Source organism: Perca flavescens, chromosome 13 (genome assembly GCF_004354835.1).
Source record: "Perca flavescens isolate YP-PL-M2 chromosome 13, PFLA_1.0, whole genome shotgun sequence".
NCBI classification, from domain to species: domain Eukaryota; kingdom Metazoa; phylum Chordata; class Actinopteri; order Perciformes; family Percidae; genus Perca; species Perca flavescens.
Window position 1 is genome coordinate 3752510 of NC_041343.1, and position 17904 is coordinate 3770413.

At 40.1% G+C, this 17904-nt stretch overlaps 1 protein-coding gene across 1 annotated transcript in view; it reads right to left on the minus strand.

The window, feature by feature from the left end:
* opcml (opioid binding protein/cell adhesion molecule-like) overlaps positions 1 to 17904 on the minus strand; it is a 211096-nt gene that overhangs the window by 94803 nt on the left and 98389 nt on the right. Inside the window, exon 2 of the mRNA XM_028595323.1 lies at positions 13450 to 13685. Within this exon, the coding sequence (XP_028451124.1) occupies positions 13450 to 13685 (236 nt within the window). The remainder of the gene's footprint in view (positions 1 to 13449; positions 13686 to 17904) is intronic.

Here is a 17904-nt window from a genome sequence, read left to right on the forward strand (position 1 = left end):
GAGCAAGGTGATTCAGAGGGGTCAGTAGGTGATGGTGACATCGATGACAGAGAGGCTCCTCATATTGCACAAGTACGTGCTGCCCCACCTGGACCTCACGGGATGTTGTGACATTTTATCTTTCGGTTTACACAACATTATGAGTGCCTTCCATTTAAATATCATGGAAGTTGTAATACTGACCACAAATTCACTTTGTAATTAATAATTTTGAATGAAACTTCATAAAAACTGAAATAAGGACTGATCACGATTATTTATAATTTACAGATGTTTCACAGTCCAGAGCAGCAGGTCCTACACAGCCTCATCTTAAAGTATTTCCACGAAGTATTTCTCTTTACCAAACACCCCAGCATCTGTATTCACATCACAACTGGGATTTTCTCATTGGAAAAAAGCAATGTACAAAGATGGTGGATTTAAAGTACATGAAAAGTCAGAGGGTCATGTAAATGCCATGTTTGCATGGGGTGAGCACAAGAAGGCAATACTAACAGATTCTTCCATACGTGATGCCCTTAATGAAGCATACAACAAGAAAGTCCAAGAGAATCGAAAAAATATATTAAAACAGTGGCTGAAGTACTTCTTTTGACGGCAACACAAAACATTGCACAATGAGGTCACCGTGAGACAGAAGAGGCAGATAACAGAGGAAACTTTTTAGAAATTTTAGAAATGATTGCAAAGCATGACCCAGTGGTACAGAAAAAAATGAAGGGAAAGCAGAATGCCAAGTACACAAGCAGTGTAATTCAAAATGAAATCCTAGAATGCTTGGCAAATATGGTCCGTGTGGAGATAATTCAGGAAGTAAAGGAAAGTGAAGTGTTCTCTGTGATTGCTGATGAAACCAAAGACCTAAAAAAGAAGGAGCAGCTCTCACTGGTACTTAGGTACTACTACAATGGGGCAGTGCACGAAAGTTTTCTTGACTTTCAACAAGCCACACGATTAGATGCAGAAGGACTCAAGGACAAAATCATCCACTGTTTGGAAAGATATGGACTTGAGTACAGATCCAATCTTGTTGGACAAGGTTATGATGGAGCATCAGTAATGAGCGGGAAACACTCTGGAGTGGCAGCCAGAATAAAGACTGACGCAAAACATGCAGTTTATGTACACTGTAACGCACATTGCCTGAACTTGGTACTCATTGATACGGTCAAGGCAGTCCCAGAGGCTGATTGCTTTTTTGCATTACTGCAGAAGCTTTATGTGTATATGTCTGGGTCCTATGTTCACCAGAAGTGGCTGGATGTGCAAAAGAAAATGTATGAAGGTCAGACGAGGGAGGTGCAGAAGCTCAGTGACACGAGATGGGCATGTAGATACTTGGCCTGCAGAAATCTAATGGACCGATTACCTGCTGTACTTCGTGTTCTGCATGACATTGCTACAGAAAATGTGGGGAAAGATCTGTAGATGCTCGAGGTTTGCTGACTCAGCTAGACCTAAGCTTTGTCAGTCTTATTGCAACCTTTTCGAAGGCTCCTTGGGGATGCAAAGGTGCTGTCTGACACCCTTCAATCTCCTTCACTTGACCTTGCCATGGCAGTGGATTTAGTAAGTGCAATCAAAGACTCATTTCAGGAGTACAGAAGTGAAACATTTGTTGACAATCTGTGGAAAAGTATTGTAGACACTGCCACAAAGTGCAATATAGCCATTGAAAATGCAGAGAAAAAGAGGTCTCAAAACGTTATTTCCAGACTTGGTGGGTCTGTCATAGCCTCTACATTGGGTCAGCGCAAATGTATCGATGGTGACAAGGATTCCTTTAGAGGACAATCTTCTACCCCATTGTGGACACCATACTTGGAGAGTTAGACAGGCGCTTCTCCAAAGACAATTGTGAAATAATGAGAGGAATACAAGCTTTGGACCCCAAAAGCAGATGTTTCCTTCAAGAGGAAGCAGTCTTTCGCCTGGGAGAAATTTATGAAAGTAACTCTGAAGATCTCAGTCATGAACTCCACCAGACAAGGAGGCTTTTGCAAAGGAAACAGCAAAGTGTAATGCCGAACTTGTCCGGTATTGTTGAACTTGCAGTGTTCCTTGAACCTCATTAGGATGTTTTTCACGAGCTTTTTTGTCTGTGCAAGATAGCCATAGCCCTCCCGGTAAGCAGTGCCGCATGTGAGCACAGCTTCTCAGCTCTTAAACTCATCAAGACCCATTTGCGCACAACAATGACAGATGACAGACTGAGCAACCTGGGTGTTCTCAGCATTGAGGCTAGAAGAGCAAAGTCACTTGACATGGACAAGTTTATTAAACTTTTTGCTACCAATCACCAAAACAGGAGAATTCATCTGATGTAAGATGGATGAACCCAGAATTTGTCTAATGGTTTTGTTTTTTTGTAGTTAAGGTTTGCTTGGTTTATGTTACAACTATTTATGTACAATTTTTACAAGTTACATTATGAAGAAGCACCTTAACCCTTAAGTTATATTTGGTCTGGTGGCATTGCATTGGACTTTAAGTCTTGTCTTGTGGTCTTATGGCCCTACGTGAAAGCATTTTGTAGCAGCAGAATGAGCAAAAGCAAGAACTAGCTACCTCTATTGCACTTTGTTACTATTATTAGAATCCTCTATTGTTCATGAGAGTTTGAAGGTTTACATAACATTACTTCATAGTATACTTTGGAGTACTTTGGAGTTTGGAGTTAAGATTTGTTTGGTTTTTGTTACAATTGTTTATGAATATGTAACAGGTTGTATATAGGTTCTGTTAAATTGCTGCTTAAATGGGGACAGCGCCGTCTTCCGGCGTCACTTTCACATTGCGCCGCGGCGCTAAAAGTATCGAATTATGGGGAATCCACAGCAGAACTCCTGATAACTGCTGTGGTAAGTTGCATGTTAAACGCTGCAGAGACAATATTAGCCAAAATGCTTTAAAGCCCACAACACAATGTTTTATTTTACTGTATTTTTCTTGTGATGTAATTTAGAGATGAATGCTTTGTTTGGCGTCGAGTGAGTCATTAGTTTTAGGCTCAGAGCTGAATACTAAATGTAGCTTATTTTGCATGGCTTCTAAAGCTATTCCTCCGTCTGACTTACTGTGCGTTGTGTAGGGCTGTTTGTCTCTGTCCGTGATGTCGACATGCCCATCCTTATTCAGCTTGGTTTCCCCATGTGCAGGTAATTGTTATTGAATTTGATGTTGAATTTTGTTATGTGACAAATGTATGTTACTAAATTTTATACTATAAGAGCTATATTCCAGTGTTGACGACAATGTACTGTTTCATATACTGTATTTTTATATAGCAGAAATGCCTTAGAAGCTGAGGATTTAATTTATTTTATTTTACTGTGAAATAGACAGTATTGTAAAACATGTCTCACTATACTTTTGAATAAGTTTAATAAAAAAAAAAAGCAGAACTCCCGATAACTGCTGTGGGCTGTTTATGTCTATGTCTGTGATGTCGACATGCCTATCCTGATTCAGCTCCCCATGTGCAGATGCAGCTCCACATACACAACACTTTGAGACTGATCCATAGAGGACCGTCACATATATTTATCATAAGTCAATTTATGAAGAACCATCTTAACCATGTATGATTCAAAGTCTTAACTGTTTGATTTAAATAAACTTCTTAATGTATGCTGAATCAAAGCCAACGTTTCAATTTATAACTTCATCAGGGCCTTGGACATGAATACTTTGTGTTGAAAAACACTTTTTGCACATTTTCATACATCACAAGGAATCTTATAGAATGACATTATTCAGTCATCAGGCCATCCTCTGTGTTACCTGTATTGTTACCTGTTTGCTTTACTAATTTAAGTGCCATCTTGTGGTTAAATAAAAACACACCTGGCAAAGAACAAACCAAAAAATTCCAATTCCAGTATCTCCAACAAATTATATCTAAGCTCAATAATAACATAAACTAAGCATGTAAAGAACAACAAATATTTTTGTTTTTTTACTTACAAGCTTAGTTTATCTTTTGCTTACAGATACACTTTTTAATAAGGTCCTATCTTTAAGCATTTTGGTTTGTTCTGTTGCCTGGATTGCTGTTTTTATGTAACCACAAGATGGTGCCTCAATTAGTAAAGCAAACACAAGTAACAATACAGGTGACACAGATGATGAGCTGATGACTGATAAATGTTATTCTATAGGATGAGTTAAGAGCAGTTGGATGTTGCTACTCTAATCTAACTTGTGAAGACACAAGGACTTTAATCCACTACAAGGAAATAGCTGTTAGAAAATGTGTACACTATCCTGAACATAATTACTGATTAAAAATAGACATGTTAAAATAATCAGAGATGCTTGAAGACTGTGATAGGTGGAAATGGAATAAAAAATAAGACTTTTTAAAAACTATATTTTTTTAACACGAGACAGAGAGAGAGGGGATGTGACATGCAGCAAAGGACTGGGAATCGAACCGCTGTCGGCTGCGTACATATACACATTAAACTTTGCTATGCCATGGCCACCCCACACTAGCTTTGTGTCCCATCTTGGCCACCCCAGTAAAAATGTTCTGGATACGCCACTTCACATGACACAAGCCATCCGTAATCGTGCACGCGCCCTTACCCCTCCTCCATGCAGTTACTTGTAGCCAAGGACACGGAGGAATAAAATAACAGGATGGACTCTTTAGAAGAGGAAATTATCTTTACTCAAGTTTCTGCACGTGAAAGTTGCCAAATGACACCATGTTCTAAACATAGCCATACTGAAAAATTCATAGAGTGTTTTGTGGAGCCAATAGTCCTAATTAGCTTTGTATCAAGTCATTTGGTAATGGCTTGAGTGTAACGGACGTTCATTAATATAAAAAAGTTACGCACTAAAGCTTTAAAGGCCCTGTGTTTTAGGACACAAACATCCCAACCTCCTCCCTACAGCAGCAGTCAATGTTGTGCATTCAGTAATTAATACGTGGAATACTTTTTTACAAATTACAGTGCATTACTTTATGTAGATTTATGTACAAATTGTTCATGAGAACAGCCTGTGTAATCTGACCAGCAGCAATAGACCACTGTAAAGCCTAAAACCTTGGGGATAAATGGGAGACATGACATACTGGGTCACGTCTGTCCCTCTATCCAAACAAGCAGCAGAACTGCCTGTATTAATATATCACAGCTACTTCACTACTGTCTTGGCAACTATCATTATGAATTACACTCATATACAGAGGCCAAACAGGAATATAGTACAAAATGCAGAATGAAAGAATTATTATACTAGGCCTCTCCAACTCCTATCAAAAACAAGTGGAACGAGAATTTATGTGAAGAACAGTGACAAAGCCTTCACTTGCATTGTAAAAAAGTTCTTCAAGTGGAAGCGTCAATGTTTTTCTGCCAGAGGACACTCAATCTCAATTACAAAGAGATTGTAATCATCATGGGACAGAGCTGAGAAATATATTTTACAGCTGGATTTCCATTTGTATTAGAAACATCCATTCTATCTTCACTTCTTACTTTTTATTTATTTTTACATTACATATATTCATGTAGGACAGGGGTGGCCAACCAGTTCAGCATAAAGAGCCACAAAAAAACACGCACCATAGCAAAAAGCCACACAACACATGCACATCCACATTAGAACAGTGACTTCCAGATCTAATGAAAGTCATAATACATAGCAGTTTTCATAGGTTTTTTTTTCTTACTTAGATTGACTCAGTGGGAAACCTGACAGTCTTTGTTATCCACAATCCTTTTTAGGTCTGGTTGTACTCGGTTGTGGCCACTCTTTCACTCATTTGTCACTAGAGGGGCTTTCAGACAATCAGCAGTAAAAGGGTTAATGAGGAAGGTGATCTGTGGCCACTTGTTTTCCTCAGGCTGCAAAATCTGTCCATAAAAAAAACTCAAATTTATTGGCAAATGTATCATTCAAATGCTTTTTTATCTTATCTGAAATGTTTCAAAAAGTAAAAAAAAAAAAAAATCCACCAATAACACAGCCCCCAGCCACACAGTAAGAGCCTCAAAGGAGCAGGCAAAGACCTGCATACGGTACAAGAGCCACAGGTTGGCCACCCCTGATGTAGGAGGACAACATAGTTGATATTCTGATGGTTTCTTTTTCGACCAAGCATAACTACTCTGTATATTTAATCAGGAATGGTAATAATGTTTTCTATCAAATATAACAACCGAGATTAGAAGATGGTTCTATTTCGTATAGCCTTGCGCAGTCGTGAAGATTTTCTTTCCCGCCCTTGCGTGCCGCACGGGCTTCAACTACGTCCGCAATTACTCTATAAAAACAGGGCGGACCCGTTGCTCTGCTCCCACTTTTTCTTCAAGCATGTGCCGCTTTATGTTTTCTTCTGCCCCCTCCCCTCCCCCCCTACTCTGGCTGTATTTCCCTCATCAATCATGCACGCCTGCATTCTCGGCTTGGGCTTTCAGCCAGCTAACAGGTCGTTGCCATGGCGGCACATGAGAGATAAAGTGACAGTAAGGGAAAATAGTTGGTCTATGTTCCACTTGTGGGATCTGTCGCAGGTGGTGATAATTGTCAAAATTAAACAGCTCCGCTCATTCACTGTCCTCCACGGATAAAAAATAAACTGCGAGTCAGACAACTGAGAGCCGACAACACGATCTTTCTCAGAAACGTTCTCCACTGTTTGGGTGTAAATACAATGTACTGCTGGACGTAAAATGTAGAAGGATTCCCTGGTCTGATAAAGGTACCACGATAGTATTTGTGCATCCCCGGGACTCTACCTGAGCAGATGCACTAGAAAAAGTGAGCAAACTGTTATGATTCTTATCCTAAATCAAACCAGTAGGAGTGAGGTATGGTGTGAAGACATGGGTGTAACCTATTTTATGTCTACTTGTAAGAGCTATTTCACATTTTGTTGAATAACCTATTCTCCTATGTTTTTGTGTGCAAAAAACTGATGGAAACAACAATCTTTTAAATTGGTCCAGCATTGAGCGAGAAAGCTGTAACCAGCAGTCACAAACCGGGCTGCAATGTAACCCTATAGGGCAAATGCGCATCCTCAATTTCTGTCCACTATAAGTGCTGGTTCTGCCACTGACAGGCTCAGATTATTATTCAAAGTGTCTGTCAACATTAGGGAAAAGATCCCTAAAGCGATAGACCTATTGGTTACAGAGTATGATCCTCTTTGTTTAACCAGAAACAGCTCCGAGATCGCTATCGCTAAACCCACCAGACTCCATTTAAATAAACAATACTTTTAGCGTGTATAGAGCCAGCACATTTTCACATGTAAATCAGTAAACGGTATTTATTTCAACCACAACCACAACTAGAGTTGTGATTGTTGGAAAAGTGGAAAGACAAACCAAAATGGCTTTTCATAGTTTTATTTTTTTGTCTGTCCACTTTGAAAGTATCTTACTTTTTAACAAAAAGATCTATCTCTGTAGGGATCCTTTCCATAATGTTGTCAGACACTTGACACAATCTGAGCCTGTCACCGGCAAAAACTTTTAGTGGACTTTTTGTGAACAGTGAGCAATTGCCCATTAACGTTACATTGCAGCTTGTTTCGCGGCTGCCAACTGAAGCAGTCTTCCTTAATACTGGACCAATTTCATTTAATTGTTGTTCCCATCAGTCACTTAGACACACAAACATAGGAAAATAGGGTCCAGGCTGAAAAACCCGAAGTTCCCTGTGGCAGGAGATGGTTTTTGGTTTTCTGCCTTCTACCACTCACAGACACTGTTGCTCTCATATGTTCACTGATTGTTGGAGCAGGTGCATCCCTCCTTTGGTGTAACAACACAGAGCACCATAACCAGTGTTCTGTTGATGTAGCCCAGCCTTGGCCATTCTGCGGATCGCATGGCTGCTTTTAGGTTCAAATGTGAGCTTGCTGCATCCAGATGGTTGGGTAATTCCAGGTCAGATTGCGGCAAGATGGCGCCAATGTATTTTGACACACTACGAGCCTCTCTCACGCTGCACTTCGCGAGTTTTAACCTTACTTACAAGTTGGATAATTCACCCTCATCACCCTTATCACTTATGATCGCCAGACTTTATTGGACATCAGACAAAATGCTCCAAAATTGTCTACAACATCTATGATACCTGTGGATATTACCAAAACATCAGAGAACTAACGCACTGATTACCGAATGCTGTATGGGCGTAAGAGAGGAAGACGTGGGGGACTATTGGCGAGGCTATGGAACCGACCTACGCGGCCTCCAATACCAAGCATGCTGCTGGCAAACATGCAATCTATCAGCAACAAGATAGATGAGCTCCGCTGCCGGGTCAGTGTACAGCGAGATCTGGGGAATTGCTGTGTGTTCTGTTTTACGGAGACGTGGCTAACATCGGACTATCCGGACAGTGCCATACACTTGGACGGCTTCTCCGTATTTCGTTCGGACCGGGCCAAAGACATGACTGGCAAGTCGAAAGGTGGGGGTGTATGCTTTCTGGTGAACAACTCGTGGTGCACTGATGCGGAAGTGATCTCCCACTCTTTTTTTAAAGGTTATTTTGGGGCTTTTCCCTTTATTTGTAAGTGGATAGACATGAAAGGAATGAGGAGGCAATTTTACTCTCCACGAGAATTCCCATCAGTCCTACTCACTGCGGTATACATCCCTCCCAAAGGCAACGCCAAAGCAGCACTGGAGGAGTTCTGCAACACTGTCAACAGGTGTGAGAGGCTGCACCCGCAAGCCCTCTCCGTCGTAGCCGGTGACTTCAATCACTGCAATCTAAAGACAGTGCTACCGAAATACTACCAAAGCGTCAGCTGTGTCAGAGGCAACAAAACTCTCGACCACTGCTATTTAACCATCAACGGAGCTTATAAATCTGTCTCCCCGCCTCACTTTGGGAAATCAGATCATTCCTCCGTACTGCTGCTCCCTGTGTACAAGCAGGAGATAAAGAGGGAGAAACCACTGTGAGGACAGTACAGCGCTGGACTGCTGAAGGTGAGCTCATGTTGCAAGGCTGTTTCGATTCTACTGACTGGTCAGTTTTTAGTGATTCTGCAAAACCTAGTGGCGTCCCGACAACCTCAGCTTCCTTCCCAGGCAACTTGAATTTTTTTTATGCTCGTTTTGAATGCGCTGCTGAGACACCGGCGCTGGGACCATCTCCAACTGGGGATGTACAAGTCAAAGTACCTTCTAATGGGAACGCACACACAGACACATCATCTCCAACTGAACGGATGTTCAGCATGGAAAGAACATCAGGTCTCAGTCACTTAAATCTGTGAAAATAGTGAAGGCTGCTGGGCCTGATGGCATTAAGGACATGCTATAGCCAACTTGCCTCTGTTTTCACTGACATTTTTAACTTGTCACTCTCTCTTTGTGTGGTTCCAAATTGTTTTAAAAAATCTATCAGAATTTCTATGCCTAAGAAATCGGCTGCCACCTGTATGAATGATTTTAGACCTGTAGCACTGACTGAGTGTTTTGAACATCTTGTGAAGGTATATATCAACAACAGCATATCTGTCTCCACTGATCCATTACAATTATAATTACAGATCAAATAGAGCTGTGGATGATGCTGTATCCTTGGCTTTACATACTGTGTTCCAACATCTAGAGGGCAGGGATACGAATGTCAGGATGCTATTTGTTGATTATAGCAGTGTCTTTAATACTATCAGACCTTCTATTTTAATATCTAAGCTGGGTGTTAGAATAATTTACATTATTAAATAATTGACAGGACCACTGAAATAGTCAAAGTTCATTTCACTTGAGAACATAAGGAGGCCTTCTCCGCACTACAGAATAGCACAGACAATGACCTAATGAAAAGCTCTCTACAGCTGCTTTTTTATAATAAATGTAATAAATCATGATACACAGTAGATGTTGTCAATTGTTATCTTGTCAGAGTCTATGACGTCTCCCCTATCTGGTCTGGGAGGGCATTTATGCACTCCGGAACCCACCAAGCTCCAGACAAGGACAAGAAATGGCTCCATGTTATCTTGTTTAGAGTATTCAGTATAATATTATTCTATGCAAACAGTTTAATAATAACAAGAGGGAAAGCATGTATCAAAATTTCCCTAGCACTGGGCCTCTGCAATGACATCTGCAGGTGGATACAGGACTTCCTAACAGGCCGCCCCCAGACTACGGTGGCCCTGAGAGGCCACCGTAGTCCACAACGGAAGTGTTTCCAGGGGACACTTTTAAGTGATGCACACGTGCTTCAACCATTGGCTTTCCGGTACATAAACAGACCAGCAACAGGACAATTTTAACAATTTTCGCCATTTTATTCATCACTAAATTCACTTCTGAATACGTTTTAGGCGAGAAATTAACTCTTTAGATTTCGAATATAGGCAGTCTTGCGTAAATCGTTGCCGAATTGACAAGTTGCTTCAAAGTTTTCGGAATTGAGTAGCTCCATAAAGTGACGCGTTGTGCTCAGAGACCCCGCTCTAAGCTGGAGGTCTCTCAGACCGCTCTCGTAAATAAGAGGCTTTTATTTCGCCGTTGAAGGATTATTTGTTTAAATATCACAACACATGTCCATCATAAGATTAACGGGAACCTGTGGTTAGCTGCATTTCTGGAGTTAAACTTAAACTCCACAAGCGCTTGCAGGCTTAACAACCTCGCTGGCCGGCCGGTCACACACACACACACACACACACACACACACACACACAGGCGCCGATACATAATAATAAAATACTGAGCACCCTACGTGTGCCAGACTACCAGTAGGTTACATTCATTTAAAATTAAACATTGCAGTTAGTGCTGATGGAGAGTCTGTCATAGTGTGATGGGTTATGTTGGTGGCATTGATTCTTAATTTCCCACGAAGCTGATCGCGGTTACGTGTCAGTTAAACTTCTCATCTCCAATCCTATCTGTATCTGTGACAAAAGGGCGCTGTCCTGAGTTGAAATCCTACTTTACGGCTTTGTACTTTATTTTTTTAAAAGGCGTGCGCCCGTGAGCACCCACTTGTGGAGTTTAAGTTTAACTCCGAAAATGCAGCTAACCACAGGTTCCCGTTAATCTTATGATGGACATGTGTTGTGATATTTAAACAAATAATCCTTCAACGGCGAAATAAAAGCCTCTTATTTACGAGAGTGGTCTGAGAGACCTCCAGCTTAGAGCGGGGTCTCTGAGCACGACGCGTCACTTTATGGAACTTCTCAATTCCGAAAACTTTGAAGCAAATTGTCAATTCGGCAACGATTTACGCAAGACTGCCTATATTCGAAATCTAAAGAGTTCATTTCTCGCCTAAAACGTATTCAGAAGTGAATTTAGTGATGAATAAAATGGCGAAAATTGTTAAAATTGTCCTGTTGCTGGTCTGTCTATGTACCGGAAAGCCAATGGTTGAGGCACGTGTGCATCACATAAAAGTGTCCCCTGGAAACACTTCTGTTGTGGTGTGGGCTATTTGCATGTGTTGTCTTATTGTTGCGTGTTTTGGTTTATTTGCATGTGTTGTCTTATTAGTGCGTGTTGTGGTTTATTTGCATGTGTTGTCTTATTAGTGCGTGTTTTGGATTAGTTGCATGTGTTGTCTTATTGTTGCGTGTTTTGGTTTATTTGCATGTGTTGTCTTATTAGTGCGTGTTTTGGTTTAGTTGCAGGTGTTGTCTTATTGTTGCGTGTTTTGGTTTAGTTGCAGGTGTTGTCTTATTAGTGTGGCCTCTCAGGGCCACCGTACCAGACAGTTAGAGTTGGCACTACATACTCAGCCTCTATAGTGATAAACACTGGAGCACCTCAAGGCTGCTGTCTCAGTCCTCTATTATACAGTCTATATACTTGATATGACTGTATTGCAAAACATCCCACTTAACAGTATTTGTGAAATTTGCAGATGATATTACTGTGATAGGACTCATTGACAGCAATAACGAAACTGGTTACAGGGATGAGGTGAGTAACTTGATCATGTGGTGTCGCAGAAATAATCTGTCCCTCAATGTGGGGAAAACGAAGGAGCTAATCATAGATTTCAGGAAGAACAAACCCACACATACGCCTGTCTATATTAACAACTCTCCAGTTGAAATTGTCATCACCTTAGGGATCCACATTTCAGACTCAGACTTCAGACCTCTCGGGGTCCTTCCATATCAGGTGTGCCATCAAGAAGGCACATCAAAGGCTTTATTTCCTGAGGTGTCTTAAGAAATACGGTATGTCCCTTAACATTCTACAGAACTTTTATCGCTGTACAATTGAGAGTATACTGACAGGCAACATTGTAGGGTGGTTTGGCAGGGCTACCTCACATGACTTAAATCTTCTGACAAAGGTGGTCAAAACTAAATCTAAAATCATTGGAGTTCCACTTGAACCGCTCCAAAACATTTACTGGAAACGCAGCACTAAGAAGGCACTAGGTATTATGCAGAATTCTAGTCATCCTGCACACAATCTCTTCTCCCACCTTCCATCAGGGAGACGTTTGCAGAGCATCCCAACGTGCACGACACGTCACATTTCAGGATACTCCCACGTAATAAGGCTACTGAATGATAGTACAACAGGAAGGGGGGCTGTGGCTGTGGTCTGCTTAGATGTTTTTATATGTTATTTATGTTATTTATAATTGTTGACTGGTGTTGAGAGAGTGCCAAGGCACATTGTATTCCATTGCTGTGGTACTCTGTACTAATATGGCTATGACAATAAACTTGAACTGAACTGAACTGTCAGGGAAAAAGGGACATATCCACATCCATGGGAAAGTATGATTGGAGACAGGTCTCCTTGTCTATGCAAGAATATGCCTGTTTATTGTTTGATTAAAACCATGGCCTGATGCTTCTTGGCATCAATTAAGATTTCATGAGACATCATCATGATTTGTACAGTGTTAAAAATACTTAACGTTAATTACGATTGCATGAAAGTGAATGTCATCAAGTTGAACCATTTTTGTGTGAAAATCATGTCAACTGTTTTCCCTAAAATGTGCTAGCTGCAACGTCAACAGAGAAATCTGAATGTAAATGTAAGGAAAGTCTTTCCTTGATGTAGTGTATTCTCTTTGTGATTCTGCATGAGGTATCTGATACAACTATACTTCATCAACTTTTTAATTACATGTCACCTTAGCGCAGCTACGTGATGTAAAGCTCAGATGATACTTGTTCACAGGAAGTCACAGTGAAGGAAATTGATTTGCTTAAACTGGTCACATTCAATTACCATGAAAACACATCCAAGAGAAGGGTCGAACTCGGACACGTGTTATTAACCCTAGGTTAATTTTCCGCCGGAATTGTCCTTTCATCGCCGCATGACGTTCATTTTTCTGGCTAAACTCCACTACCGCCGCCCCTGAAAGGACCGTCATCTGGCGGTGCCTGTAGCCTGTATTGACAGTCAAACAACTGCCCCTGATGCAACGGAAAATGGCACCCTGCTGATGGTAACCGCATCTTACCTTGAACGATGAGATGCACTTTTGTGGATTTTGGTTTCTTGTTTGTGAGGATTGAGCAGACGTAGGGCCCTTCGTCATGGACGTCAACGTTTTGGATCTCGATGCTGTACTCTGTGACTGCTGTGTTCTCCATCAGGATGACGCGAGGGTCCAGAGACCACTTCTCACTTCCTGCGAAGAGAATGGTGGTGCGATTGAGCCACGCCACTCGTGATACTTTGCTGTCCACATTGCATCTGGTAGGAAGAAAGACAGAAAATACAAAAAACACGTTTGAAATGTTTGGCTTTTCGGCATAATCTAGGTTCGGCTTTTCGGCATAATCTAGGTTCGGCTCCATGAAAACAAAAACAGCTGGGCTCATTACAGAGTTAGACAGTTTTGTTACAGTAACTGTTTATTTATGTGTGGAACAGAGGAAAAACAACTGCCACAGTTCAATCCTGCTTTAAATTATTAAAAACTATACACTGTAAAATACTGTTATCAATAAATCTGGTATCATTAAATCAATTTAATAACATACAACATCAGGTCAACGTCAATTGTCTGGCTGTCACTTAGAGTTTATAACCATGAGATAACCCTTCTGTTATCCTTGGGTCAAATTTTCAAAAATCAGAAATGTGGATTTCTTTCAACCATAATAACATTGATGGTTCTACATAAAGCTCTTGATGAGTAAAATAAATGATCAGTCCACTACAAATCATTGAATTAGGGTGTTTTATAAAATTGTATTTTATCCTGAGGGAAACATCTGTCTCTGTAGCTGCTAAATGCTCCACTATGTTCACCAGCTAGTCCTTAACTGTGTGTGTGTGCTGTTTGCTGCTGAACAGCTAAAGTGCAGTGGGGTTTTAGAGCTTTTTCTCTGGAAACATCTGCCTGCTGCGGACGTAAATGACACTATTAGAGCATTAAGCGTGAACCAAAACAGTAACGTTGCAGCCTGACAGTTAAACAATGAGCTGCAACTCATTTTAAAGCAAAATAAATGCTGCGAGGAGTAGCAGATTCAACTGATAATTCTCTGTAGGCTCATCACTATAGAGGCCATTTACATTGTCTTTTAATACATTGTTATAATAAAAATATTGATTATGGCTGCTTTAAGAAATTTAGTTGATTGCCAAGCTTTATTTTAAATTTTAAACTTTATAGAAATGTATTGCCTTGAAATTATGAGTTTTCCCAACTTTATTTTGTATTTCTACAATGTACATGTAAACATTTCAGAAGCAAGTCATTTTATTTCAGTGGAAAACTCTGCGAACATGGTTATAGCATTATAAAAACAAAAAAAAAGTCTTGGTGGGGAATAAAACCCTCGAGAAGTTTTTAGACACATTCATCATTGACTGTACACACATGTCCTCCTTCAGATCACATCAGTCAAGACATGAGGTCTCTTTCATTACGAGCACATGTATTCACTGTAAGCGCTACACATAACTTAACACCAGAATGTGACAGGCAGTACCAGTGATCCAGCCAACACACATAATGTGCACGCTGACATTTCCTTCAACCTCATAATCCCAAAAAGATTAAGAGGTGAACAGGTTAAAGCATCCGTCCTGACATGCTCCTGTGCTTCATTTTTCATCCAAAGGACACAACGACACATGCACGCCTCAAACTCATCATACTCTTTATATACACCTTACACCTTCTACATTAGCAAACAAACGTTTGGATAAACATGAGAGAGTGTTCACGGTTTCTGCTATGATAAAGTTAAATTATCACAATTAAATAAATTACAATTTGCATCGTATAGGCTACTCATAATCAGTGATGTTTTAGGTGGAGCAAAATGGCAACATCTATTTTACAAAACCAGAAAATTTAAAATCCGACTGAACACACACCTGTTCTTCTCAGCTTGATGCTATACTGTTTTATGTTTGAATTGTTACCACGCTGTCCTGCTGCTTTCATGTTTGGAAAGATGCTCTGTTCTTGACCAGGTACCATCCTCCCAATGACACACACAGAAGGCAAAAAAGTATGGAATTTAGCCTTTTTTTTTTTCTCAAGAACTCACATGGCACCAAATGTGTGCCATCCTGTTTTCATTGCTATCCTCACATAGAAGCCTCTGGAGCCAAGTCCATTTAAAACACTACTTTAAATCTATCCAGCCACTGACCTGAATTTGTTTAATAATGATGAATAACAGCAGCTTTGCCCCACTTGCCTCAAATGACCCGTGGCCTCCACTCATTTAGTTCCAAACAATCCCTGTATCACCAATGCTAGACTTCCAGGGGAAGTGTGGAGGAGCTCTGAGGAGCAGATTGCAGGATACGCGGATAAAGCTGAGGTTTGATTTCATTGTATAACTAAAATGCAAAGATCTGTGATCACTTTTTGTCAGCTGAGAACAGAAAACCTGTAGTTTTTAGCCTAATTACATTGTGAGATAAAATGAGATAACCTAAGATATGAAATATTGATTAAATCCAGACTGACTAAAGTAAGAAGTGTAGCCTGCTTACTTTTCTATCTGACTTTTCACATTAAAATATAAATTAAAAAAAAGATATGCCTTCAAAATTAATTGGGAGATTGTCCTTAAATTGACTGATTGATTCTTTATATATATATATATATATATATTTTTTTTTTTTTTTTTTTTTTTTTTTTTTAAAACAGCACTCACACACTTACAACCATAATGTGATTAAATTAATCACACCAGTTCACAGAAAACTCTTTAACCAGGCAACAGCCAAAATGTTATACAGAATGAATGTTGATTAGCTCCAGCTGATGTAATCTGCCCACTGGTGATGTTTGGCATTTTAACCAGCAAAAGTGACGGTCGCTGCTGCCTGAACGCCACATTGCTTTTCGCTAACAGTGTGAGGAGAGATAAAAGGTTCAATATGAAATTTGTAAGCGTTGGTGCTTCAAAAAAATCTGGATATTTAATCAGAACATTCTGGGACCAGTTATCTAAACCCACACCTACACAGGAGTAGGAGCGGGGTTGTTGTGAACTAATATGTGTTTGTTGTCTGTTCCATTCCATTTCGTAAAAACTTTGAACAAAGCCTGTCTCATCTGCTTAATTGGTATCACACATTTGCATCATGAAGTGTCACACTGTTTTCTTTCCTGAAGATGTATCTGTGTGATCCAACCTTTAACCAATCCTCCTTTCCTTTGGAGCCTATTTCTTATCCATCTCCTCTCACGTCGTGTAAGTGAATGGAGTGCTTTTTGGAAAATGTATATATTCTTGTGTTTCTCATTAAACATTTAGAGCATGGACCTTCAACGTTTTTTAAGCCAAGGACCCCTTATCTGAGAGAGGGACGGAGCAGGGACCCCCTACTACATATATTATAAAAATGATAGTTGCATATTAAACTGGGCCTACAATAAAAGCCTAAAGCCTTTATACATACATTTTTAGTGCATAGAAAACTACGCTACAAAAATAATTGTTGGCATGATTTTATGTATCATGTTTTAAAGGTGCCGTAGGTAGGATTGTAAAGATCCAGGACTTAGCCAAAACATTTGAACATCGACAACTTCTCAGTCCCTCACCCCTTTCTGCTAAAGCCCAAAATGGTCTCCTAAGCCCCTCCCCCCACAAGGGAGAATGAATGCGTGTGCATGAGCAGTGATTGACACGCAGTTAGACAGCCCCCAGCCCTGATTGGTGCATCTGAACAGGGAGCGTGGATTTTTGCAAATCCCACTACAGGCTGTAGGTGGTGCCATAGGAGCCCGATTTTTTTTTTGTTTAAATGACCTACTTCATGTAGTTCTACTGGAACATAGGGTCAGTTTCAGCAAATATGACAGAAAGGTAGTTTTATAAGGCTTACCTACTGCACCTGTAATGTTACACATACATGTGGAACAGTGAACCCTTAGGATGAACTGTATCTGTGGATGGCTACCTTAGTGACTACCTTACCTATAGGCCGGTAAGCCTATTATCAATGTGTTTTTTTCACATAAAGACTGATTTATATTTGCTAATAATATGTTGGATTCATGTTAGGACATTTTATTTTTGAACAAGCTTTCAAAAGTTGCAAAGGAACTGCCTTCATTCATTTTACCAGATGTTGGTCTAGTACTGAAAATGTTTCCTACTATTACATTTATTTTTTGCAAGTTAGACAGGGTGCGAGAGTTTCTTTTGCAACTTTTGACCTACTTAAGAAAAAAAAAAGAACTTTAAACTTTAAAAAATGTATAATTTTGGAACACACTGAGACATAGAGAGTTTTCCTTCGCTGAGACTCTGGGTTGCCATTGGAATGCATTATTAAACATCCTTAAAACCTTTTGTAAATTACTCAATTACTAATAGGAATGAATGTAAATATACAGTAGTATGAATATAGTCCAACAATAGTGTATATGTCTTTGCCATAATAAAAGATCACTGTTGTGCTATTTGGGTGGGCTTATGATTTCTGTACA